Consider the following 25,293-nt stretch of genomic DNA (forward strand, 5'->3'; position numbering starts at 1 on the left):
CTCATGCTCCAAATCGTCTGTTAGTCTATAAGGTGCCACAGGATTCTTTGAAGCATAATATGTACATTTTATGTTACATAAGCTCAGGTACATTATATATTAATTGCCAAAATATGTATTAATGTATCAGAAAGGCTTTTGGGTTTGGAAAAATGAGATAAGGTATATAACTTACACAATTGGTGCAAGTGCTGGAGGAACCAACCAGAGGTCATGCTCCTCTTGACCTGCTGCTCACAAACAGGGAGGAATTAGTAGGGGATGTAGAAGTGGGTGGCAACCTGGGCAGCAATGCCCATGAGATGGTTGAGTTCAGGATCCTGACAAAAGGAAGAAAGAGAGAAGCAGAATACAGACCCTGGACTTCAGAAAAGCAGACTGACTCCCTTAGGGAACTGAAGGGCAGGATCCCCTGGGAGAATAACATGAAGGGGAAAGGAGTCCAGGAGAGCTGGCTGTATTTTAAAGAATCTTTATTGAGGTTGCAGGAACAAACCATCTCAAATGTGTAGGAAGAACAGTAAATATGGCAGGCGGTCAGCTTGGCTTAACAGTGAAATCCTTGCTGATCTTAAACACAAAAAAGAAGCTTACAAGAAGTGGAAGACTGGACAAATGAGCAGGGAGGATTATAAAAATATTGCTCAGGCATGCAGGACCAAAATCAGGAAGGCCAAATCACACTTGGAGTTGCAGCTAGCAAGGGATGTTAAGAGTAATAAGAAGGGTTTCTTCAGATGTTAGCAACAAGAAGAAAGTCAAGGAAAGTGTGGTCACCTTACTGAATGAGGGAGGCAATCTAATGACAGAGGATGTGGAAAAAGCTAATGTACTCAATGCTTTTTTTTGCCTCTGTCTTCACAAACAAGGTCAGCTCCAAGACTACTGCACTGGGCAGCACAGTATGGGGAGGAGGTGACCAGCCCTCTGTGGAGAAAGAAGTGGTTCAGGACTATTTAGAAAAGCTGGACGAACATACGTCCAAGGGATCGGATGCACTGCATCCGAGGGTGCTAAAGGAGTTGGCACGTGATTGCAGAGCCATTGGCCATTATCTTTGAAAACTCATGGCGATCGAGGGAGGTCCCAAATAACTGGGAAAAGGCTAATATAGTGCCCACCTTTAAAAAAAGGGAAGAAAGAGAATCTGGGGAACTACAAACAAGTCAGCCTCAGCTCAGTATCCAGAAAAATCATGGAGTAGGTATTTAAGGAATCCATTTTGAAGCACTTGGAGGAGAGGAAAGTGATCATGAACAGTCAGCTTGGATTCACCAAGGGCAAGTCATGCCTCATTAACCTAATTGCCTCCTGTGAGGAGGTAACTGGCTCTGTGGATGAGGGGAAAGCAGTGACACATTATTCCTTGACTTTAGCAAAGGTTTTGATATGGTCCCTCACAGTATTCTTGCCAGCAAGTTAAAGAAGTATGGGCTGGATGAATGGACTATAAGGTGGATAGAAAACTGGCTAGATAATTGGGCCCAACTGGTAGTGATCAATAGCTCCATGTCCACTTGGCAGCTGGTATCAAGTAAAGTGTCCCAAGGGTCAGTCCTGGGGCCGGTTTTGTTAAATATCTTCATTAATGATCTAGAGGATGGTGTGGACTGCACTCTCAGCAAGTTTGCAGATAACACTAAACTGGGAGGAGTGGTAGATATGCTGGAAGGTAGGGATAGGATACAGAGGGACCTACACAAAGTAGAGGACTAGGCCAAAAGCAATCTGATGGAGATTCAACAAGGACAAGTGCAGAGTCCTGCATTTAGGACAGAAGAATCCCATGCACTGCTACAGACCACGGACTGAGTGGCTAGGCAGCAGTTCTGCAGAAAAGGACCAAGAGGTTACAGTGGACAAGAAGTTGGATAGGAGTCAACAGTGTGCTCTTGTTGCCAAGAAGGCTAAAGGCATTTTGGGCTGTATAAGTAGGAAAATTGCCAGCAGATCGAGGGAAGTGATCATTCCCCTCTATTCGGCATTGGTGAGACCTCATCTGGAGTACTGTGTCCAGTTTTGGGCCCACAATATAAGAAGGATGTGGAAAAATTGGAAAGAGTCCAGCGAAGGGCAACAAAAATGATTAGAGGTATGGAGCACATGAATGATGAGGAGAGGCTGAGGGAACTGGGATTATTTAGCCTGCAGAAGAGAAGATAACTGTTTTCAACTACCTGAAAGGGGGTTCCAAAGAGGATGGATCTAGACTGTTCTCAGTGGTACCAGATGACAGAACGAGGAGTAATGGTCTCAAGTTGCAGTGGGGGTGGTTTAGGTTGGATATTAGGAAATACTTTTTCACTAGGAGGGTGGTGAAACACAGGAATGGGTTACCTAGGGAGGTGGTGGAATCTTCCTTAGAGGTTTTCAAGGTCAGGCTTGACAAAGCCCTGGCTGGGATGATTTAGTTGGGAATTGGACCAGATGACCTCCTGAGGTCCCTTCCAACCCTGATATTCTATTATTAGAGCTCATGAACTACTACATGTATTGTTATCTTGGTTCTACAGTGCACTGATGACATGTTTCTGATGTAGAGTAGGGAAGAGTTGTTTTCATGTACTGGTGTTCATGTTTAATGCTGCATTCTGCCTAATAAAGGACTTATTTTACTTTATATTTTTGTCATAAGCACAAAATACCCTCTACAGAAAGAGCTGTGATGGTATTTGTACCCACACTATCTCACAAAGGAATTACACCTCTTCCCATGTGTTGAGAGGAAAGACAAGCCCCATGGAATGGACTTGAAATGCAAGACCAGAAGGAGCTGACAGCTGTGGCCTATTAAGAGAAAACCATAAAAGGCTACTGGAATCCACTGAATTTCCTCCCACATGGAACATAGGATCGAGTACTGAAACCCACAACTGGGTCCAGCAGTGCCCTATTTATGGCCCCCATTGCCCAGGAGGGCTTGCACTGTTTAAACAAATCCTGCTAAGAAGGGAAAACTTTGTGGTTATACAAACTATATTGCCTTGGGAAAGTTTGTGTTTAGCTTCTCAACCACAAAAGAGGACTAGAACTAGCCTTTTTGCACTCAAGTCAATGGGAGACTCAGTAGTAAGTATAAAACCTGATACCAAGTGTTCGTAGGATTGGTTCCATACAGGTACCTTTAATAAGAAGGTTCCACACTTAAAAAAAAAAACACAACATAAGTATCAATTTATATATTCCACCCCCAAAACCAATGCAGAATAAGATTTTTGAGAAGTCCTCTTACCAGTTACAAAGGAAACCATTAAGGAAGAATCAGAGGGATAGTTGTGCTAGTCTCTATCCACAAAAACAACGAGGAGTCCTGTGGCACCTTAATGACTAAGGGATTTATTTGGGTATAAGCTTTCATGGGTAAAAACCCTACTTCTTCAGATGCATGGAGTGAAAATTACAGATGCAGGCATCAATATACTGACACATGAAGAGAAGGGAGTTACCCTACAAGTGGAGAACCAGGGCTTACAGGGCCAAAAAGAATGTACATTCAAACCCGCACTGTTTCACTATCATGTGGAGTATATACTGTATTACAACACAGAGATAAGAGGAATTTCAACTAGAATTTATCATGGTTAAGTACTGCCCTCTGCTGCACTGCTTAGGATTTTCCAGTGGAAAAACTAAATTCAGTCCCCAGAGTAAGGATTTTCATGTGAATCTGAGTTGTAGGACAGGGCCTTTATTTTCTGCAGCCCTTCACGTACCCTGTATCCAAAAATATTTTACAGGTTCACAATACAAACAGCAAATGGACACAAAACAAGAAGCAAATAGGAATAAATGTTTTAGGACAAAGATATTTTGGTAAAGCTTCACATTAGCTCTCAAACCTTAATTTCAATCTGATAAAAATGAAATGAATGCAAACTGGGGCCCATACAGGAAATAAGTAAAACCTTTACAAAAGAGCATTAGGTCAGAGATTCATTTCATATCAAAATTCATACTCTGCATTAATGCTTAAGTGCATCATTTAACAGAATCAGAGTTTATACACTGGCTCAGTTTTCTCTCCAGCTATTTAATGTTGTTTTCTGTTGATAGCTGTGTTTTAATTTAACAAAAGTTTTAATTTAATGTAAGTGATACCAGTTTCATCTTTAAAATTAACAAAAAATGATAATGTAATTATGAGAGAGGGGCTTTGAGTAAATGTCAAATTCCAGATGGTGAGTATTTACTGAATGTAAGGAAGCTAAACCAGTATCTTTCAACAGTGATTTTCAACCTGTGGTCGGTGGACCCCTGGGAATTCGCAGACTATGTCTAAGGTTTCCAAAAGGGTCCATGCCTCCATTCGAAGGTTTTTTAGTGGTCTGCAAATGAAAAAAAGGTTGAAAACCATTGTCTTACAACACTCTTCCAGACACATGTAATTTGGAAACTCTTCAGACTTGTTAAACTTAATGTAGATACCAAATCATCATAAATGGTGTGTGGCCAACTCAAGTTACCTAAAGTTCAGTCAAAACCATGGACCTACATTTTATTTGCCATACAATGTGTACAGCCATCGTAACTGGTTTGGTCCCCAAATCCTTTTACTACACCAGCCTGCCTGAGGTCTAATAAAATAGCAGAAACACATACTATGCTAATTATATTTTTATACTTATAATAAAATGTTATCAGGTGGACTTGGAGAGTCAGGCTGGAAAAATGTTATGTAATTAGGGAAATTATAAATTAAATGCTGGAAGCCTCGCATTCTTCAGTAAACAAATCGGACATACTGGAACTCTAGCTAATCTCTGCAATTCAAGACCAGATTCAGGGGGACAACTAAGAAACAAAACAATACATTTATTCATATCACACATGTTCCAACTTCACAAAACCTTGACAACTAGGAAAAAGGGATGCTAATGGTGACCTGCTATGGTTAAGGATGCATGCCACTTCCCATAGTAATGTCACTTCTAACAGTTTGCAGCTTAGGAAATGATCACCTTTCAGGCTCAAAATCTCAATGCTAGGCTTATGTCCAAGGAACACTTTTTTGTGGGGGAGGGGGAAGATAGGGAGAGAATAAGAAAATGTTCCTCTGTTTGAATGTATGACGAAAAATACACTTTCCTCATAATAAAATAGGTCAACTTTATAGAAGTAACAATTGACAGTAGAACACTGATATTTGGCATGGAAATAGTCCTAATTGAAGTGAATCCCTTTAAGCCTCTCAGAAAATTAGCTTTGCGTTTTTGGAGTTATGAGCCTTTGAAAATCATTCTGTGAATATGCAGAACATTTTGCATGGGTAACTGCTAAGCTCATAAAGAAGACAGCTAAGAAAGGTCATGCTCTGTTAGCTGGAAAACTAAGTTACAGCTGCATGTTCCACTTCTGTCCCTATAAAAATACCCTCTCCAAGGAAATGTGCACAGGTTTGGGCGTCTAGTGGTCTAAAGTTCTGTTCCCATCTCCTTGGCTGATTGGCTTTAAGTCTCTGCCCTTATTTACTGAAGCCTCATACACTTTGGAAAGTAATACATACTCTGCACCTTTTACAGAGAAAAACTGAAGTGAAGCTAACATTTTCAGAAATTGCCTCTTTAGTTTGAGTCTCCAATGCTAGACTAAATACCTAGATATTCAGAGATGCTAAGTTCCTGGATCTCAGATTGATCTCAATTGTTATATAAAATTAACAATGCAAAGAGGCTGCAATCAGGAATGGGGAGCCTTTTGTTAAATGTGATACAAAGAACATGTCTAAGGGTGTACTGGCTCTTTAAAGACTGCCCAAATCAAGGCCCAGTACACTCCTGTTACTGTTGAAGCCCACATCAAATGCATTCTGGGACTTGCAAGTTCTAGGGTGCTTAGGCTGAGAGCAAAAAAGCTTCTGGGAAAGGGGTTAGGGCAAGGATGGGCAAACTTTTTGGCCCAAGGGCCACATTAAGGTTGCAAAAAGGTATGGAGGGCCAAGTAGGGAAGGCTGTGCCTCCCCAAACAGCCTGCCCCCTACCCACCCGCTCCTACTGCCCATCCCCTGACTACCCCCCCCTTCAAAACCCCCGGCCCATCCAACCCCTAGTCCTGGTCCCCGACCGCTCCCTCCTGGGACCCCTTGCCCCTAACCATCCCCCTGGAACTCCACTCCCTCTCCACCCCAGCCCCTTTCGGAATGTGGCCCTGTGAACATGGGCGGGGGACTCAGAAGGAGCAGGGGCAGCCGCACAGCTGGAGAGAAGTGGTTTTTTACCCAAGAGCCACTTCCCTTCGGTCAGCTGTGTGGCCGCCCGGTGCTCCTCCGGCCATGTTCCCCGCGCTCAAACCTGCTCCGCTGCCCCTCCCCCCCGACAGGGGGTGCGCTGGTACTGAGCTGCCTGAGTTCCCGGCCCTGGGGCCTCCTATTGTTGGGGGGCCCTGTGACAGGGCACCCTGTGTTGACTGGTAAATCTGCCCCTGAGCTGCGCCGCCTGAGAGCCAGCCACGCTGCTGGCATGACAAGCTGAGGCTGTGGGAAAGGAGGGACAGCAGGGGAGGGGCCAGGGCTGGCCAGGAGCTCAAGGGCCAGGCAGGATGGCCCCGCGGGCAGGATGTAGCCTGCGGGTCTTCGTCTGCCCACCTCTGGGTTAGGACCATAAGTAACCTTCTCAGAATAGGGAGAGAACTTGAAGTGAAGTGACTCCAGCTGAGAAGAAGCCATGGAGGAAGCGTATAGGAAAAAAAGCTTGTGGAATAGCTTGAGAGGAGGGCCAAGCAGCAGAAAGGAAGGTAAGAACTCTGGGAAGGGGTGTGTGTGTTTAGTAAAGAATTGCCTGTGAACCCTTGCACCATGAAAGTTTAGCAATGCACCCAATGGGTGAAGGTTTATGGACTTCAGTTCTGTTGGACTCTTGTTTGCCTCACAAAGGGAAGAGGTCAGGTTTTGCCAGAGGGCTAAACTACCCTACCAAGAAGAGTGTAATTGAGACAACGACCATGCTTAACTACAGAGAGATAAACCACTACAACTGTGTCATTGCCTCTAAGACTTTACAAGCTACAGTAATTAAGACAGATTGCACCCAGCTTAACAAACAAACAAACAATAGAGTATAGAAAGTTAGGTAGGAAGAATGAGTTTTAGGGTATGGCTACACTCGAAACAGTGCTTTGAAGTAAGTGAGAGTGTAGTCGCAGCGCCAGCGCTGCATGTATTCCACATCCTCATAGGGCTTAGCTTGCAGCGCTGGGAGCTGGGCTCCCAGTGCTGCGGCACTGTTTACACTGACGCTTTACAGCGCTGTATCTTGCAGCGCTCAGGGGGGTGTTTTTTTCACACCCCTGAGCGAGCAAGTTGCAGCGCTGTAAAGCGTCAGTGTAGCCATGGCCTAAAAAGGATAGCTCCATATTTACAAAGGCTTGTAGTGCAATTCAATTTTAAACATTGTCAAATACACGTGCATCTATTGTTTTTAAAACATTTGCTCATTTCCTTTTCTTTAAAGCTTGTGCCATTGCCTATTTCCTTTTTTTTTTTTTTTTTTTTTTTTTAAGTTTTGCTTATGAAAGTTTCCAGAATCTCTCTGTCTCTCTCAGTTTCAATGTACGGGTTTTTTTAACCATGTATTTCAGATCATTTTTATACCTTTGCATGGATAATTATAACATGAGTTAGGACCATCGAGAAAAAATATTAAGGATTCTAGACATGTATTTAATTCTAGGAATTGACAACACGACACATGGAACCACTTATAGGTTAAAAACAGTATTAGAACCACAAGAACGAGCAGGGATACCTTGCTGTATTAATCAAGATGGTCGAATATCAATATAACTAGTACTAAAAAAATGTTTACATTTGTACTGTATTTGGAATGCAGCTGAGTGTATAGCTGCCAAATCTGTCTGCAAGAAGTATTTTTTTTTCAACAGGCACACAATTAATAGATCCTGAAATTGCTCTGAGATTGTGTGAATGAGCCTATGAAAAATTCAACAATTTTATAAACAATTAGGATTTTTGGAGCCAGCATTACTTTCTAATTAGTGATTATCCATTAATTTCATCTTTGTTTTTCTAACATCTCAGCTAAACCTTGAAAGTTGTCAGTGTCAGATTTGAGGACAAAATTAATTAGAGAGGCAGTTACAATAAGCAATTCAATTTCATTTTAATCTGCTGAGTGTTGCTTTCCAGCAATGCACATTTTAGTCAACCAATTTTGTAACTAACAAAACTTTTAGCAGTCCTTAATTTGCACAGAACAGGAATTTCAGTATTATTGCATTGTTTGTACATTAGCCTGTAAAGAAAAAATAATTCATTTCCATTTCACTTATGTATGAATTGTAGTTTTTCCTTTACAACTCAGAAACAATTCTGTTACAATGAAACACACAAGACTGTATGCAGAACAGGCACAAAAGTATAAACTAAGTGAGAAGCTGAAAGGAAATGTATTGTGCAAAAGAATATTGGTATTTAACTGCGATTAATAGACTCCCACAATATACATCTCTAAAAAGGTCCCCTCCACCGACATCAGTACTCAACATGCACTCATTTCACATTGTGAAATAAGTATTTAATTTTGTGCATGATGCAGTCTGATCCCTACTTGCTACTTCCCTAATATGTACAATCTCGAGCTATAAATTACTAACGAGTTAACTTTAAATCATCTGATGTAGCCTTAAGATTTTTTTTAAAAGCAGTCTAATCCACAACTATCGCTTGTTGGATATTACAGTGTCCATAAAGTAAAATTCAACAAAACATTATGCCAAGATATATTTGCAAAGTAATAGTATAGCAGTATTTGATGATTAAAAAAAATACCTGTTTTTGTTAGCAAGAGATTATCCAGATGCCGGTCTCCAACTCCAAGGATATAGGTAATAACACAATAACCAGCTGCAATGACAAGTAAATTATAAAACAAATCAGGAATATTTCATATCCTGGATACTATGTGTTCCATACTGTTCATAGTAGTAGGTTTGCTGTTAGCTTAATTCTTGAAAAATGGATAAACTGGGGAATCAAGAACACAGTGAAGTATAAAGAACAACTTTTGAAATAAAATGAAATGCATAGAGAAATGTAGTAGGTATCTTCTTATATATTAATGAAATCCTAAGACCTAATACTGTACAGTTGTATGTACATTTACAAGACTACATATGCTTAAAATCTGAAAGTCACCTTATTTCTTCCAACATTAGATCAGCATGGGATGATTTAATACACCATGAAAGTGAAACCAAAACAAATATTTTTAAGTCTTGCATGTAGAATCGTTTACACAATTCTATTTGCCAGCATTATACTGCTTTCACACTTGGCTCTTGTAATCTAATGGTGACAGTGAAGTTACAACTAAGTCATCAATGAGTCCCTAATGCCAACAATGCTCACAATATTAATTTTAGAAATGGTGGGGGGAAAAAAATCACAGGAATAATGTTTCTGACTAAAAAAACCAAGTTGGAAGAGCATCTAGCTTGTGAGTAATACCTGAGGTCTCAAGAGGGAGACCAGTGCAGCAGTCTTTCAAAACTTTCTGTAATCTGCCTGCAACAATATCTAGGGTGAGAAATACTATTTGGAACCAATTTCTTTAGGGAAACTAGCTTAGGTTGCACGTTTGGTTTCATTTGTTTAGTAATCTGTTTTGTTCTGTTTGCTACCCCTTTTACCACTTAAAATCTGCCTTTTGTAGTTAATAACATTTGTTTTGTTTATTATAAAACCCAGTTTCTGTAATTTCTAGCTGGGGGGAGGGAGGACTAGAAGTTGTGCATACCTTCTTCCACACTGAGGGAGGAGGCAGATTTCACAGTATACCTTTGGGTCTACATTCCTGGGTGCTCAAGCAAGTTCCTTAAATTGAGTCTTCCCAGAGCTGATCTGCAGCTGGGTGTGGCCCTGCCTGTGTGTGTGTTAAAGGAGGCTTTAATAGCCTGGCTCAGCAAGACAGGTTAAAGGGGGCCCATGCTGTCAGAACATATAGACTCAGTGATATCTCAGAACATCAGTTGGCTTCCTAAGGGGCATAACCTGTCACACCAGTCTCATGTTGTTAGGCAGGGCAATAAATTTACCAAACATATCTTGCAATCATGTAAGTGTTCATTAGTTATCCAATATTTATCAGTATCACTTTGCTACTATATTACTTAAATGATGAATTCCTCCCAGTTGATTAGACTCTTCCTGTTGGTATGCATACTTCCACCTTTTCATGTTCTCTGTATGTATAAATATCTCCTGTCTGTGTGTTCCATTCTATGCATCCGAAGAAGTGAGCTGTAGTTCACGAAAGCTCATGCTGAAATAAATTTGTTAGTCTCTAAGGTGCCACCAGTACTCCTGTTCGTTCGGCGGATACAGACTAACACGGCTGCTACTCTGAAACCTGTTTTTAAATAAATTCTACATACAATGCATTTGAACATTACTAAGTATACAGGTCCAATAGTGGCACACTACTTTCCTTTGTGCCAATAGCGGCACATTTAATCAGCAAGTAACCATTTGTAATAACTTACCACAGCTTTTAACATAAGTGTCCATCACCTCTGCACTTATCCCATTAGGACCAGTCTCACTTGGTGCATGTTTTCTGAAGAAGTTCTGGAAGGACATCAAAGCACTTACTTACCCCATAAAGCTTTGAACTAACTTCAGGGTAGATAGAAAAGTTAGCAGTTTATGACCTTGGTACATCTATTACCATACTCTGTGAAGACACACTTCTGGTATCAATCCTGCGACTTATAAGAATGTCAAGGTTGAATTCAAGAATGCGTTATGTTCAAAGTTTTCAGAACGTTAAACAAAAAAAATGTAGCCAGTTATGTTTTCATGCTATGGTTTAGATCTTTGTTCACATTTTCTTATTCACCAAAGCAGAAACAGATTTAAAATCACTGTCACAAATTGAAGTGCTCTTCCTTTAAAATAACCCATAAAATTAAATTTGTATTGCTGAGTTATTGCATAAAATTACCATGAGCATCAAAAATGCCTCCATAGTAAATATATTTTTCTGCTAGACTAGAAAAAGCTAAACAGCACTAGCAATTCAAATTAATCTAAAAGTTGAGTAACGTCTTAGAATGATGTGATGAACATCAGACAAACTATGCACTAATACTTTATGTCCCTTACTTTCCACTCAAAATAAACAAGTCCAGTAATTTTATAGAAATAGTCACAGGGTTTAAAGTTTGGAACAGAATTAAGCCTTTATCGAGTTAGTCCATAACTGCCTTCTGGAGGAGACTGGTTTTGATTTTGCCAAGTTAGGAACTTTTAAAAATCATGTACTGAGCTTGAACAGTAGGAGTTCTCATGAAGTAATCACCTATAGAAAAGCCATTCAAGGATGTGCAGCAAAGTTATCAGTTAACTGGCTAGTACTTTATCTTGCTGAAAATGGCCAGGATACAGAAGTGAAGGGACCTTGCAATTCCGTAAGGTATAAAAGTGCAGGCTTTTGAAGTGCTGTATAGGAAAAAGTCCTGCTCGGAATGCCTTGGGAATTCAGTATGTAGTGTAGAATTCCAGGATATGAGAGAGAGAAAGTGGGTGAGGTGATATATTTTATTGGACCAACTTCTGGTGGCGAGAAAAGCTTTTGAGCCACACAGAGCTCTTCTTCAGGTACAGGTACTCAGTGTCACATCTAAAATGCAAGGTGGAATAGATTGTTCAGCATAAATAGTTAGCACATATTCTAATCTAATGTACCATTCAAGGTAGAGTGGTCTGTGACCTCTGCAGTCACAAGACAAAAAGAGGGGGTTAGCAGGTTATAGATTGTTGTAATAAAGCCATAAATCTCATGTCTGTGTGTTTAGTCTAGTATTGTTAATGTTTAGCAGAGTTATGAATTTAAGCTCCCAAACTCATCTTTTGAAACATTGTGCGAGTTTCCTTTGAGGACAAGGACAGATGGGTAAGACAAAGCAATTGTTTTATGAAGAGTGCTCACCCACAGGTCGTATGGTGTTTCTGTCTTTTATCATTTTCCTGTGAGTTCATTCGGGAATGTAGTGATTGTCTGGTTTCACCCACATAGTTGTTATTGGGGCATTTAGTGCACTTGCTGAGGTATGCCACGAGTCGTGATAGACGTGTAGGATCCATGGATCTTGAAAAGGTGTGTTGTGGGGGATGTCGATCATTCTAGCAGTGGCAATATGTCTGCACGTTTTGCATCTGTTCTTATGGTAAGGTCTGGTGCCACTTTGAGTTGGCATGTCCTGGTCTGTGGGGAGCTTGCTTATGATGATGAGCTTGGAGAGGTGTGGGGGGAACAAGGTTGTTTGAAGGCCAGAACTGAGGGAGCATGAAAGATTTATTTCAGGATGGGGTTCCTCTTGAGTATAGGTTACAGTTGTTTGAGGACACCATGTATGGATTCCAGTGTGAGGTAGCAGGTGACAACTAACGGTGCACAGTTGGAGGGGGTATTATTTCTGTATTGAAGCAGGTTCTCAGAGTATTTAGGTGGTGCGTTCCATGATGCAATCTACTTCTCTGGTGAATTATGTTTGGTTGGTGGTTTTGAGTATGTTAACGTGTATATCCTGGACTTTCTCCTTGGAGCATATTCTGTAAGATGTGAGTGTCTGTAGATAACGGATTTCTTAGTGTGTTTGGGGTAGATACTGGATCTATGAAAGTGTGCTGATGAGTTGGTTTCTTGTATATGGTTGTCTGTAGGGTTCCATTATTGAAACTGATTGTGGTGTCCAGGAAGTTGATGCTAGTGTGGGAGTTCTCAGTAACAAAAAATACTGGTATGTATCTCAACTGACTGTTCTAAAGTTTTTGCTACTATGAACTCCTAGAAAATAACGGGGGGAGGGACAGCTCAATGGTTTGAGCACTGGCCTGCTAAACCCAGGGTTGTGAGTTCAATCCTTGAGGGGGCCTTTCAGGAATCTGGGGCAAAATCAGTACTTCGTCCTGCTAGTGAAAGCAGGGGACTGGACTTAATGACCTTTCAAGGTCCCTTCCAGTTCTATGAGATAGGTATATCTCCATATATTACCTAAAACTAGAAAACAGAACAAGACCAATAACTATCAGTTTTCATTCATCTGTAAAGCACAATCAGAATTTCAGTGCCAAAACTAGTTGAGTCTTGCCCTGAATTCAACAATATTAATTTTACACACATTTAATATCCATGCTGCATACTCATGCAAAAGATCTGCAATATGAAGACACTGTTCCCAAATGAATGAAAAAAGAAGAGACACCAGATCATATACCTGTATACTTTCTTCAGTAGCAAGAACTTCAGCAACAGGGACTGACTGAATAAACTGCATGAAACCTGTGAAAAGAAAGCAGTAACTTCAGTACTTGAAGGTGTAAAATAAGGAGAGAACAACTTTGGTGAAGAAATAAAGCTATGCACCTTTTACTCCACTGCACTCAGCAAGCAAGGTTTTGCCAGTAAACATAGCCTGCAGTAAATTTTAAATGTACTAGTCACAAGAAACAACTGCTTGACCCGGGCTGGAAAGATATCTGGCTTGTGAAGGAATCAACTTAAGACAATATCTAGGGTGAGGAATTACTATTTGCAACCAATTTCTTTGCAATTTTATTTGCTTGGGAATCTGCTTTGTTCAGTTTGTTACCTCTTTTCCACTTAAAATTCACCTTTTATAGTTAAAAATTTTTTTTACAACATAAAACTCAGTTTATGTAATTTGTAATGAGGGGGCAAGAGGTTGTGTCCACTCCCTTTAAGAGGGAAAAACCCAGATTGCTGGGGTAAGCCCGTAAGGCTGAATCTTTCCAGAGCTGATCTCTGTCTCTCTGTGCAGCTGGGTGTGGTCCTGCCTGTGTGCTTGGCTGGAAGAGACTTGTGAGCCTAACCCAGCAAGACCAGGTAAAGGGGACCCAGGCTGGCAGAACAGGCTGACTCAGTGGCATCCAAGGACATCTGGTGGCATTCAGAGGGGGGCAAACTGTCACATCCTGTTAAGAAGGTAGCCATTATACCCATTTTATGCATGGAGAAGCATATAGAAATTTTACATGACTTGCCCAAGGCTAGGCAGCAAGCAAGCAATAAAGTTGGAGCTATAACTTGAGTCTCTTGATTTCCAGACCTTGCTTCTCATTATGAATAAAAATAGACCCTACTATAGAAGACTGTAAAAATAGTCATTTTACTTTACTCAATCTGTTTTAAGAATCATAATGATAGAACAAAATTGTATGAAAAAAAGAGTAGATTCTAGTGGATTTCAATACAACTGGATCATGAGACATTTTAAAGACTTCAGTGGTACAAATAGAGGACAAAGAGGAGGTTACTTACTTTAACTGCAGGTTCTTCAAGATGTGTGGTGCCTGTCTGGAATCCAGACATGGGTGCACAAGCTCCACAGTCAAAACTGTTCAGTAGTGTTTGCTGACCTGCACTTGTGTCATCTGCATGTCTGCTACAAGAGGCTGTGCGAGTCAACATCGCTTCAGTACCCTTCTTATCTGAAAGTAATGGAGTCTGCAGAAGAGGACCAGAAGGGCAGTACTGGAATCCATATAGGGACCACACATCTCAAAGAACCTCCAGTTACAGTAAGTAACCTTCTCCTCCTCCAAGTGATGGTCCCTACATGGATTCCAGACATGGGAGAGTGGCGAGCAGTGCTCAGCATGAAGGTGGGTGCGTGGAGTTGCGTGAATTCACAGTCTGGAGGATGGCTCAGCCGACAGCCACATCGATCACCACTGCCGAGGCGATGGCGTAGCAATTGGTGAAGGTGCTAGTGCACCTCATCGAGGTGATGGCCACTAAGATGATCATCTTCATGGAGAGGTGGGAGAGGGAGCAGACCAGGAGGGGCTCAAAGGGCTGTTCATTGAGGGCAGAGACGATGATGTACATGTTCCAAGAGGGGTTTCTAGCAGAAAGGCATTGAGCAAGCCTTTAAGGAAGCAAATGATGGTCAGGTGAATGTAGAGGAACAGTCTATGGGGAATTGGTGGAAGGTGGATCGGAGGACAAGTGGAGAGGTGGAGGAGGTCGGTGAACCAGTATTGGCGAGACCAAAAGGGGGCGATCAGGATGACCATCGTTCGATCCTGTCATACCTTGCACAGGACTTGTGGGAGCAGAGGGAAGGGTGGAAATGAGTGTGGACTTCGGAGGTCCAAGGCTGGAGGAGGGCGTTGTCCCACAAGCCAATTTCAAGGGTCCCTCTGGAACAGAAAAGGGGAAATTTGAAGTTCTCCGAGGTCCCAATGTGGGGTGCCCCACCAGCATAGGATGAAGTGAAGCATGGGATCACGGATCTCCCACTTGCGATTTGTATAGAAGGACCTACTGAAAGTGTCTGCCAAGAAGGTGCATGGTGTGAAGTGTGATCCCACACTTGATGCATCAGTTCCAGAGGTGGATGGTTCTGCAAAGAGAGAGGGTGTCCTGGCACTGCCTTGTTTGTGGATATACACAACTGCAATCATGAAGTCGGAGAGCAGCTGAAGGTGCCAGGACCATATGAGAGGGAGAAACGCCTGACAGGCCAGGTGGGCAGTGCAGAGTTCCAAAATGTTGAACTCCTCACCTCTCTGGGCAGTGTGACTATCCAGATGGGTGCTCCACCTTGTGAGGGAGGCATCTGTGGCGAGAGTGATACAGGGAATGGGAGCGGCGAACGGGATGTGGACCAAAACCAGTAGGGCCAAGCATAGGGTATGCCATGCATCGGCGGGCCCTGGGGCAATGGAACCACGGTTTAGTGCAAGGGTCATAGGCATATGGCTAGGGTGGGTAGTAAGTGCCATCTGGGCTGTGAGAACACGCAGGAGAGAAAAGGTCCAGCGTGAAAAACCATTCAGACTCAGATGGATCTGGTAAGAGGTGAAACTGTTGGTGCATAGGTGTGGAAGAGGAACGCCACTCCAGAAGGAGAGGTTCATCCACTGGAGAGGTAAGCCGTGAGGTGTCTGTGGATAAGAAACTGGCATATGAAAGAATGAACTTGGCTGTGGGCATCAGCACTTCCAGGCGGCCTGAAGTGTGGGAGCCAGGCATGCCAGTCTGAAAGGGTCCAGCGGTATAGATGGTGCCGGTGGTGAAGATGGCAGCAGACTAGGAGTCAGGACGGGAAGCAGCACCTACAGCTTGCAGATGTGTTTCATTTTATGCTCTGTCTGGGGCTTCTTGGAAGCCACAGCAGCCGACTCGGTGTGCTAATTCTCACCTGACTGGGCATAGCTCAGGGAGGCAATGCTGTGCTTAGAAGCAGTCCCAATTGGGGAGATGCCCTTATGTCCATGTCTGGGTTTCTCATGCTTGCAGTGGGGCTTCAGTGGATACAGCAGTATTGAGGGTTCCAATACGCAGGAGGAAGTCTAAGGGTCACTCACCAGTAGTGATGGGTACCATTCTGGTGGATCCATCAGTCCCGGATCCAACTGCACACCTGGGCGCATAGCTTCCTCCATGAGAAATGTGCGGAGGCAAACTTCCCTACCCTACCGAGTCTGAGCTGGGAATGAGCAGCAGATGGAACAGCGGATGATGTCGTGGACTTCGTTAAGATAGTAGACGCTGCTGGTGCTCGATGCCCATGGAGAAAGAGTGCAGGCACAAAGCAAGGTTCTTCAAGCTGGCTTGTCGGGGCATAACAACAAGGGTGTGGGTAGAGGAAGGACTGTTTCCCCTCCAGGAGAAGTTGTCCGATAGGGGAGCCTAACGAACTAAAACTGTACAAGAACTACTATATACAATGAGAACATGCTAACAATGATATACAGGTGAGAATAAAACAGATACGAGTTCTCTTAGCAGAACTAAGAACAGCGAGGAACATGGGTTCCGACTCTGGCCGTGTGGTGGTATGAAGGAATTGGAAAGGCATTGACCCGGACATCCACTTATAGCTTTTGCATGTTGTGCGCACGCACACCCATGTCTGGAATCCATATGGAGACCATCAGTCAAAGAAAGAACTTACTAGTTTTCATCCTAAATGTAGTTGTAAGGTCTCCTATTATGGAAATTTAACTAGTTCTACTAAGCATAACACAGTACATTTACTATTACTCAACGAAATCTCAACACTTGTCAAAATAAGTTATTGGAGTGCATTTCATAATGTATCATCTTTACTTTTTGTTGGTCCCAGCCCAAGCCTGAATAGCTATATACATTGCAGTTTTTAGCCCTGCAGTCCGAGCCACGCAAGCCCAAGTGAGCTAATCTGGGCCAGCTTCAGCCATGCCACCATATTTTTTTATTGCTGTGTAGAATCAAAGATCAGAGAGGGAACCGAGCTGCAGCTAGCTCTGAAACAATCGCAACCAGTATTTCACAATTTGTCCTAGGTTTTCATTGCATTAGGTGAGGCAAAATAAGCACTTAACAATAAAGCTGGAAAAGGGAAATAGAAGGTAAAGAATAAACACTAATCTACTTTTAAGCAAGTCGCCCAAGTTTGTGATAAAGAAATCTTACAACCTGAAGTCAGCTGTACCCTCCTGTGACACTAACAAGAAACCTGGGTTGGATAATATCTGCATCCAGATAAGTGAAACTGAGGAAGACAAATACCTGATTTTCAGTGTTTTTGTAAAAAAGAAATAACCTTACCATGCTTTGTACTAGTAGCCAGCACCTTATATGGTGTTAGCTTCAAATCCAGATTCTCTTTACGTAACAGCTGGAAGGAAAACACAAACATGAGTGGAACAGTTAAAAATAATCAAACATTTTTAAAAAGAGGCTAGGTTTTGAAGTGGTTTAATACATTCACTTATTCATTTTTGAGGAAAATTTAGTTCAGACCTGTCATAAGGCATAAGTGAAAGTTTTTTTGCTCATATCTTCTTAGTCCATAGAGGACATTAAAACAATATTTGTAAGAATGGAAATTCTTTGGAATGTAATAGCTACAATAAAAAAAAGAGTACTGAATTAAGCTGCATTAATATCTTGTGTTTTCTGGGTTTTAACTAAGAGCAATTTCCTCAGCTTGTATAAACAATAAAAAATGTTTAATAGTGAGATTAAGAAACACTTGATTGATGCTCATCACCTTGTCCATGAGTGAAATAATTTGAAGAATAAGTTGATCTTGACGTAAATCATCACCATGTTTAAATATCACAGGATATTTGCCTCCATCTTCCGTCTTGAAGAATAACTGGGCAGGCATTAGGGCACTCTGGAAAAGGAAATTTGCCATGAACCAGTACACTAGAACAAATCGAATACTCAGCTTCGCTGAAACAAATCTAAGCTGGGAATCCTTCTCTACATGTGAGTAAATTCATTTATAATAGTTTCTCTCATTTGCTCTTTTGCCTTCTAGCCTAATACACCCCAAGTATCTAAATCTAGGTATTAAATTTTCAATAAAAATCAAAGGAGTATCTTATTAGTTTATGGTTTAGTTTCTAGCGGACTTGCCACTTCCTCACCCAATTGTCTGAATGCAGGTAGACATTTGCAAAATGGTGGGTTTTGCAATAGGCTCGGAATACTCCTCCAATAGGGATCGTTTGGAACTCAAATATTATGTTCCATAGTTTTTGACTCTGCATCAAGAACGTACTGCCCCTACTTACCAGAAGTTTGACCATAGGACTTCCAGTTCTTAAATGTAATTTCTAGATTTCATTCATCCACAGAGGATATAGCACTCTGTGGGAAATCTGAGAGAAGTAGTAAGACAAATCGAACAGACCCTGGTAGATTATTTTTTTTTAAATCATTCTATTCTCTAATTCGGGGTAAATGCAGAAATTAAGTTTGTTCACATCTGATCTAAACTTCGAAGAACCATACAAAAGGAGCAAAACATTTTAAACTGACCAGAAGGGGGCGAGAGAGGGGGAAAACAGGAAGACTCAATAACTACATTATAAATGTAAAAGAAATGCTAGGGATAGGACATTTTCAAACCAATTAATTGCTTTCTCAATTAATTTAGCAAAAGTAACAATTTTAAATGGTCTTTTAAAAGAACTAGTTTAATTCTGTTTGCAGTTTCACCCCTCATAAAATGAGCTGAAGATCAATTATCTACATGAATAAATTCATCTACTGTAATACATCAAGTGACGCCTCTCAAATAAAAATGAAATAAAAATCAGGTACACAATGGAGATTTTTAATTGATCAATTTCACTAGAGCGGTTTGCAGTAAGTGCTCTGAGGCTGTGTTTTTCACATCATCTACTGCTACCTTACTTTTTCTCTTAAAAATATAGTTTCTCATTCTTCTACGCAAGGACTTAATGAGGTTGTAGAAAAAAAGCTATGACTGAGGCCAAAAGATGCTACTTAGACTCAAAAGCACATAGGCCTCATCCTTCCTCAAGATATTTTTTCTAGTTCTGCAGAGCTTGCTGGTTACTGACTAGTCTCCAACCTCTTTCTTGGAGGAGGAGATTGAGAAGATGGTGGCCACACAATTCTAAGTGCACTTGGACATCAATGGCACCTTCTGAAAGACTGGATCTAAATTCTGGCTCTCTTTTGGGCAGATCATGAATTATATCTTGCTTGTTTTAAATAGGACCATGCTGGATGTCCCAAATTCTGTTTTGTTTTGTTTTTAATTGAAAAAAAAACCACCACTTCGTCAAAGGCTGACTTCTAATACATTGCTGAAGTAGCTGCTCTGCTACATACAACATACTGATCCAGAATCAGTCTAGACAATTAAGCATTACATTCCCACAAAGATTCAGCGTGCTATGGATGAATGGCAACCATCTGTCAAAGCTCTTGTTGCAAGACAAATTGCTCTCTAAACAATAAGTGGTTAGTTTGCCAGGATCAACTAAGGGTCCTGTAGTGCTTTGGAGCTGTCTCAGAGAGGAAGGTGACTGCCCTATGGACCAACTAACAACTACAGCGGTAGTGTGAACCATAGAGGACAGATCCTTGTCCTCTCCTAAACAGTGGGCACGCCTGTTGGGACAAGGTCATTCTTATCCCGGCTAAAGAACTTGCTATTTTGACTTCTAAAGATCTCCCCGATCCTGCCTCTAATTTCATGTGCAGCTGTAGAAAGACTGCCTCCTAAAGAGTTGTCATAGTTTAGGCAGCTTTGAGGATGTTGTTCTTGGTTGAAAATAGGATTGTGAACGGCAAGTATCTTGGCAGGTAGGGCTCATTTGCCATGGCAGGCAATCCACCTAGGATAACGGACTCTGATTTCAACCCAAGAACATCAGGCCTGGCCAGCCAGGTTGTAAAAGTGTGCCAAACACACATGCTTTATGGGTCTTTGTCTTTAGGGAGCATATCACTGGAATGCTATGGCATCCGCTGGAAGCAAACGTGCAACCGTTTCAACTGACAGCTGTGGAAAATAGGAACCATCTCATTAAGGCCACATGCAACTGAAGAAGCAAGCCCACGAATTATGTGGAAACAATTACTAGGAAATCAAGAGAAGTAGCTGAGACACTGAAAAGAAGAAGAGTGCAATTGCCTGCATACAAGAAACAAAATGGAAGGGGTCAAAAGCCATGAACATCAAAGAGGGTTACAAGATAATGTATTGTGGCTCAGTAGCAAGGAGGAAGAGAGTAGGAATAATCATAGCAGCAGTATTACAAGATAAGCTAGTGGTCACCCTAAAGAAGAGCAACTGGTCAATGAAAGTTAGAATAGTACTGAGAGAACAAATATTTGTGTTTTTTTTATGCGGATATGCATCACAGGTTGGTTGTATGACTGAGGAGAAGGCAGAATTCCAGATAGTGCTGAACCCAATGACAAGTAAAGTACCACAAGCAGAGTACTTCATTATTGGAGCAGATCTCCACAGATACGTAGAATACCACAATGAGGGCTACAGTGACATTCATGGAGAATGAGACTTTGGAACCAGAAATGAAAATGGTGCGGCTATCTTAGAGTTAGCCAGAGCCCATGGCCTGATTGTTACCAGTACATACTTCGTAAAGAGGGAAGAGCACTTAATTGCACACAAGTGTGGTGCCAACAGGTCCGAGGTCAATTGTTTGGAAATTGCTCTCCTAGGTTCAGTTTAGTCTCTCTCACACTTTTAGATCTCTCTTCCTCTTGTAAGGAAGTAATCTAAAAATGTGAGACACGCTAAACTGATGCCAGGAGAGCAAATCATAAGCAGTCTATATTGTTGTGCAATGGACTTCTAGGTGAAAAGGCTAGTGGGGAACAAAAGATGAGTTGTGGAACAAAAAGAGGTGGAGCCTTGCGGAAAGGGAAGTTAGTCTGCGGTACAAGGACAAAGATTCTACTGAGTTTGGGCAACAATCAAACTGACCACAATGATACCACAGTGGTATGGGGGGAAAATAGCCAAACATATTTCAGAACGTTCACAAGCTGCATGTGGTCAAACAAGAGGAGGGAAATTTCATTGCAAGGGGACATGGTGATGATCAAAATGTGCAAGAAGCTGTAAAGGAGGAGGAAAGATTTAAATGATGGCAGAAAATTATGAGGAATACAAACTGGTAAAGGAAACAGAAAAAAAGCAGTTATGGAAGCTAAAGATCTGTCATTTAAAGCCTTTTACACAGAACTACTACTATGGAAGGAAGGAAGGAATATACAGATTAGACAAGATTAGGCGAAGCAGCACAGAGGATTTGGGAACTGTGAAGTGGATTAAAGAAGAAAACAGAAGAGCACTGGTGGAAGAGCATGAAGTCATTAGGAGATGGCAGCAGTTTTGTGAGAAACTGCTCAGTTAGGAGAATGTAAAGAAACCAATGAGGAAACTATGCACAAGCAACAACCTTACAAGACTTATCATCCTGGTGGAGACTCAGACATCGCTCAAGATGATGAAACATGGCAAGGCAGTGGAATAGAATACCAGCTGAAGCATTTAAAGCAACAGACCATGGTTACGATAATAAACTTTTCACCTTAATTCACTATATGGGAAAATTGCAAATTAGTCCCCATTTTTAAGCATAAAGGAGATGTGCAAGAATGTAGTAATTACCATCCCATCAAGTTAATGATTCACACAATGAAATGCCTGCAAGAATTATAAAAAAAAGAGTGTGGGAGGAGCTGGAACACCAAGTAAACCACCACCAATTCAGGTATATGCCAGGAAGATTAAGAATGGATGCAGTGTTGGCAGCCTGAATATTGCAAAAGCAGCACAGGGAGAAAACACAAGGAATTGCATTTAGAATAAGAGATGTCTTATTACAAAGTTCCTAGAGAATTATTATGATGGCACCTGCTGTGGCACAATCTGAGAGAGAAATACATTCAGACTATCATGGACATGTTTGAGGGTAAGACAATACTAGTGAGAAGCAGCTGAGGCTACAGTGAGTCATTCACCATGAGGGTAGATCAGCATCAAGGATCAGCCTTAAGTCCATTCACATTTGGACACCTTGACACAGGACATGAGGAGAAAAGCTCCTTGGAGCATGGTTTGTGACAATGACAATACGTTGTGCCGAAAAAATACTATGCACTGGAAAGGGAGCTACAACCATGGAGGGCTGCATTAGAAGAAAATGGCTTATGAATCAGCCAACAAAAGTTGGAATACATACGATGCTTTGTTCAGAGATAATGAGAACCCAGTAAAATTAGATGGTGTAGAGTTAAAGTGTGTGCAGCAATTTAAATATCTTGGCTCAGTGTTGAGGCATGATGGGAATATAAATGCAGACGTTAGGAGTCACATGAAGGAGTACTTGGTGTAAACCAGTGGTTTTCAACCTGTGGTCTGTGGACCCTTGGAGGTCCACAGACTACGTCCAAGATTTTCAAAGGGGTCCACACGTCCATTAAAAAAAGGTTAGGGGTCTGCAAACGAAAAATAAAGTTGAAGGGAAATCTCTGAAATAAGAATATGCCAAGTAAACTAAAGAACAAAGCATATCAGTTTATGCTTCTCACCATGATGTATGGGTCAGAATGCTTGCTAACGAGGAAGAAAGAACAACTGCTTTACACTCCTGAAATGAGAGTGCTCAGATGGACGGTAGTGCTGATAGGCTACACAATGAAATGGTACAAACCACAATGCAGGTTGCTCTGTTGTGGAAAAACAGAGGGAGTATAAACTGAGATGGCTAGTCACGTGAGATGATGTGATGTGGGATATGTTGGCCAGAGTACAAAAGCAAATAGTCCAAGAAGGCTGTTGTCAGCTTGGAGGATACATTTGACAAGAACGCTTGAAAATGAAGAACAAGAACCACCAAGCCCAAATGATCAGATAAGTCAAAGGCAATGAAGAAGGAAGTAAAAGTGGAGTAACACACTATTCCGAAGGAAGCATGAATGCACGCACATGGAGAAACAAGTCTACAGTATGGACAGAGGTGGTGAGGTTCTGGAAGATTGTAGAATGATGAACATGTTTGTGATTTGGGTGGCATTTTGGCAGATACAAGTTATGCACCCATTTGTGCATCACCACTATTACTACCACATGCACACAGTTCATAACAAACAGACATTCTGTCAGCAAGGTTTGACTCTGCTGATCAAGGATTTTTAATGAATCATATAGAATGGATGGGGGACTATTGCTGAGGTGGCTCTGATCTCTTAGTAGCTAGCCCTCAGATTGAGATGTCCTGTCTGGATATCAAAATGTTCATGGATCTCACCTTGCTCCAAACAAAATGTAAAGCCCATCTCTCTACATCAACTCCAGTTCATATAGTATTGTGGTCAATTAGTATGCACACACACTCAGCATTTCATAAGTAAAGAGTAGAGGATACAGTCTTTTAGACCAATATGCCATTTAAACAGTGGCTGCACTCGGGTACAAATATTTTCATCATGCACTTGTCCCACTAAATTCAGTGATATTAGCCTCTCAATTTAGGGAGCACAAAGTTTATTTGACAAATTTAACAGCAAGTAGTTTTTCAAGGTAACGTTTCTGTTAATATTTCAAAAATTAAGGTTTTATTATAACTCACTTATTCAATGGAAGATCTCTCCCATTTACCTTAAACAGTGTAGCTGTCTCTGGAATTATTCCTCTGATTTTCACCTGAGGCTCTAAAGGAAGTGGAATAAGTTCCACATCTGATAAATTCATCTTCTCATTGTCTGCAAGTAATGCCTGTAGCCTCTCATTCTAAAAGAGCCAAAACCCAAAAGTGCAATTAGATGAAAATGTAAATCGAGTTTAAAAGAAACAGATGGAAAAGCATGAGAACAACCTTTACAGAAATATTTATATAACTGGGTATAAAAATGTGCAGTAACAAAAAAGTAGATGTATATCCATATAATATAGCATATATAAAACACTTTATGCCTTCAAAGCAATGTAACATCTATCTTTAGTACAAATGTGAAATTAAAAAGAAATTGCAGAACAGTCGAAGTAATCAGATATTCCATAGCCAGTTCAAAGCCAGTCATATAAATACATGCAGGTTTAGATGTGTCAATGATAGTAACCTTCCAATAATTTTTGTATTTTTGTGAATTGGCTACATGCCCCTATGAAAGGGTGTTAGTTTTCCATATTAAAAGAGGTCTTTAGGTCTCCTGTGCAAGGTCTGCTCATGCTCTAGGACAGTGATACTCAGATCTCAGTGGTTCAAGAGAAAATTAGCGATCAACATTACCCAAAAGAGCCACAGAATTCACACTACTTTGTTTCAGTTACTATAGAACTATTCATATTTAAAACTGAATGATGGGGGAAATATTTAATTTATAATATATATTATATATCATTCTCACAGCAAACAAGTTAATAGCTTAGTGCAAGCTGATAACCTAACTGATTAACATAATAAAAGCATCCTGATTAATAACTTAGATTAGTTAATAATTAAATCACACAGTATTTTACATCATATGCTTCAAAGAGCCACAGAAAACACATTAGCGAGCCACAGTCTGAATTATACAGATGGGGCCCTGCACCTGTATGGAGCCCTGCTGATTTCAATGGGTTCACTCATGCTGGTAACAGCCTGCAACAATCTGACTGTGGGAACTGGCCCTACATTTATAATATTGAATCTACTATATTTTAAAATAGTCAATACTGCACACATTTTTTAAACTGCAATTCAGTCAGAACTATGTACCTAATATCCTATATAATAAATAACTTATGCACCAAATGCTCAACAGCTGTCCTATTTCCTCCTGCCAACCATGCACAGAATAGACATGAAGTGAAGACAGATGCAGCAGATTCCACTGATTTTAATGCCAGTCAGAGGCAAAGAGGGGCCTAGGGCCACTATATTAGCTCAAACACCCCTGGGCATATTTGCAAAGGCCAGTTTGAGTTATACAGAAATATATCAGCAATTACTACATACGATGCATCTTACAAGTGTTTTTC

The 25,293-nt window shown here is 41.1% G+C and overlaps 1 protein-coding gene across 2 annotated transcripts in view; it reads right to left on the reverse strand.

Annotated features, from left to right (window-relative positions):
- The window catches only part of PIK3C3 (phosphatidylinositol 3-kinase catalytic subunit type 3), a 130,795-nt gene that overhangs the window by 47,296 nt on the left and 58,206 nt on the right, over positions 1 to 25,293 (reverse strand). For both annotated transcript variants that reach the window (XM_030566668.1, XM_030566669.1), the window contains 6 exons: positions 23,929 to 24,060; positions 18,019 to 18,147; positions 17,574 to 17,643; positions 13,231 to 13,295; positions 10,495 to 10,579; positions 8,783 to 8,857 (listed from right to left, as the gene is read on the reverse strand). In XM_030566668.1, the coding sequence (XP_030422528.1) occupies positions 8,783 to 8,857; positions 10,495 to 10,579; positions 13,231 to 13,295; positions 17,574 to 17,643; positions 18,019 to 18,147; positions 23,929 to 24,060 (556 nt within the window). The remainder of the gene's footprint in view (positions 1 to 8,782; positions 8,858 to 10,494; positions 10,580 to 13,230; positions 13,296 to 17,573; positions 17,644 to 18,018; positions 18,148 to 23,928; positions 24,061 to 25,293) is intronic.

The sequence above is a fragment of the Gopherus evgoodei genome, chromosome 6 (assembly GCF_007399415.2).
Source record: "Gopherus evgoodei ecotype Sinaloan lineage chromosome 6, rGopEvg1_v1.p, whole genome shotgun sequence".
In the NCBI taxonomy this organism is placed as follows: domain Eukaryota; kingdom Metazoa; phylum Chordata; order Testudines; family Testudinidae; genus Gopherus; species Gopherus evgoodei.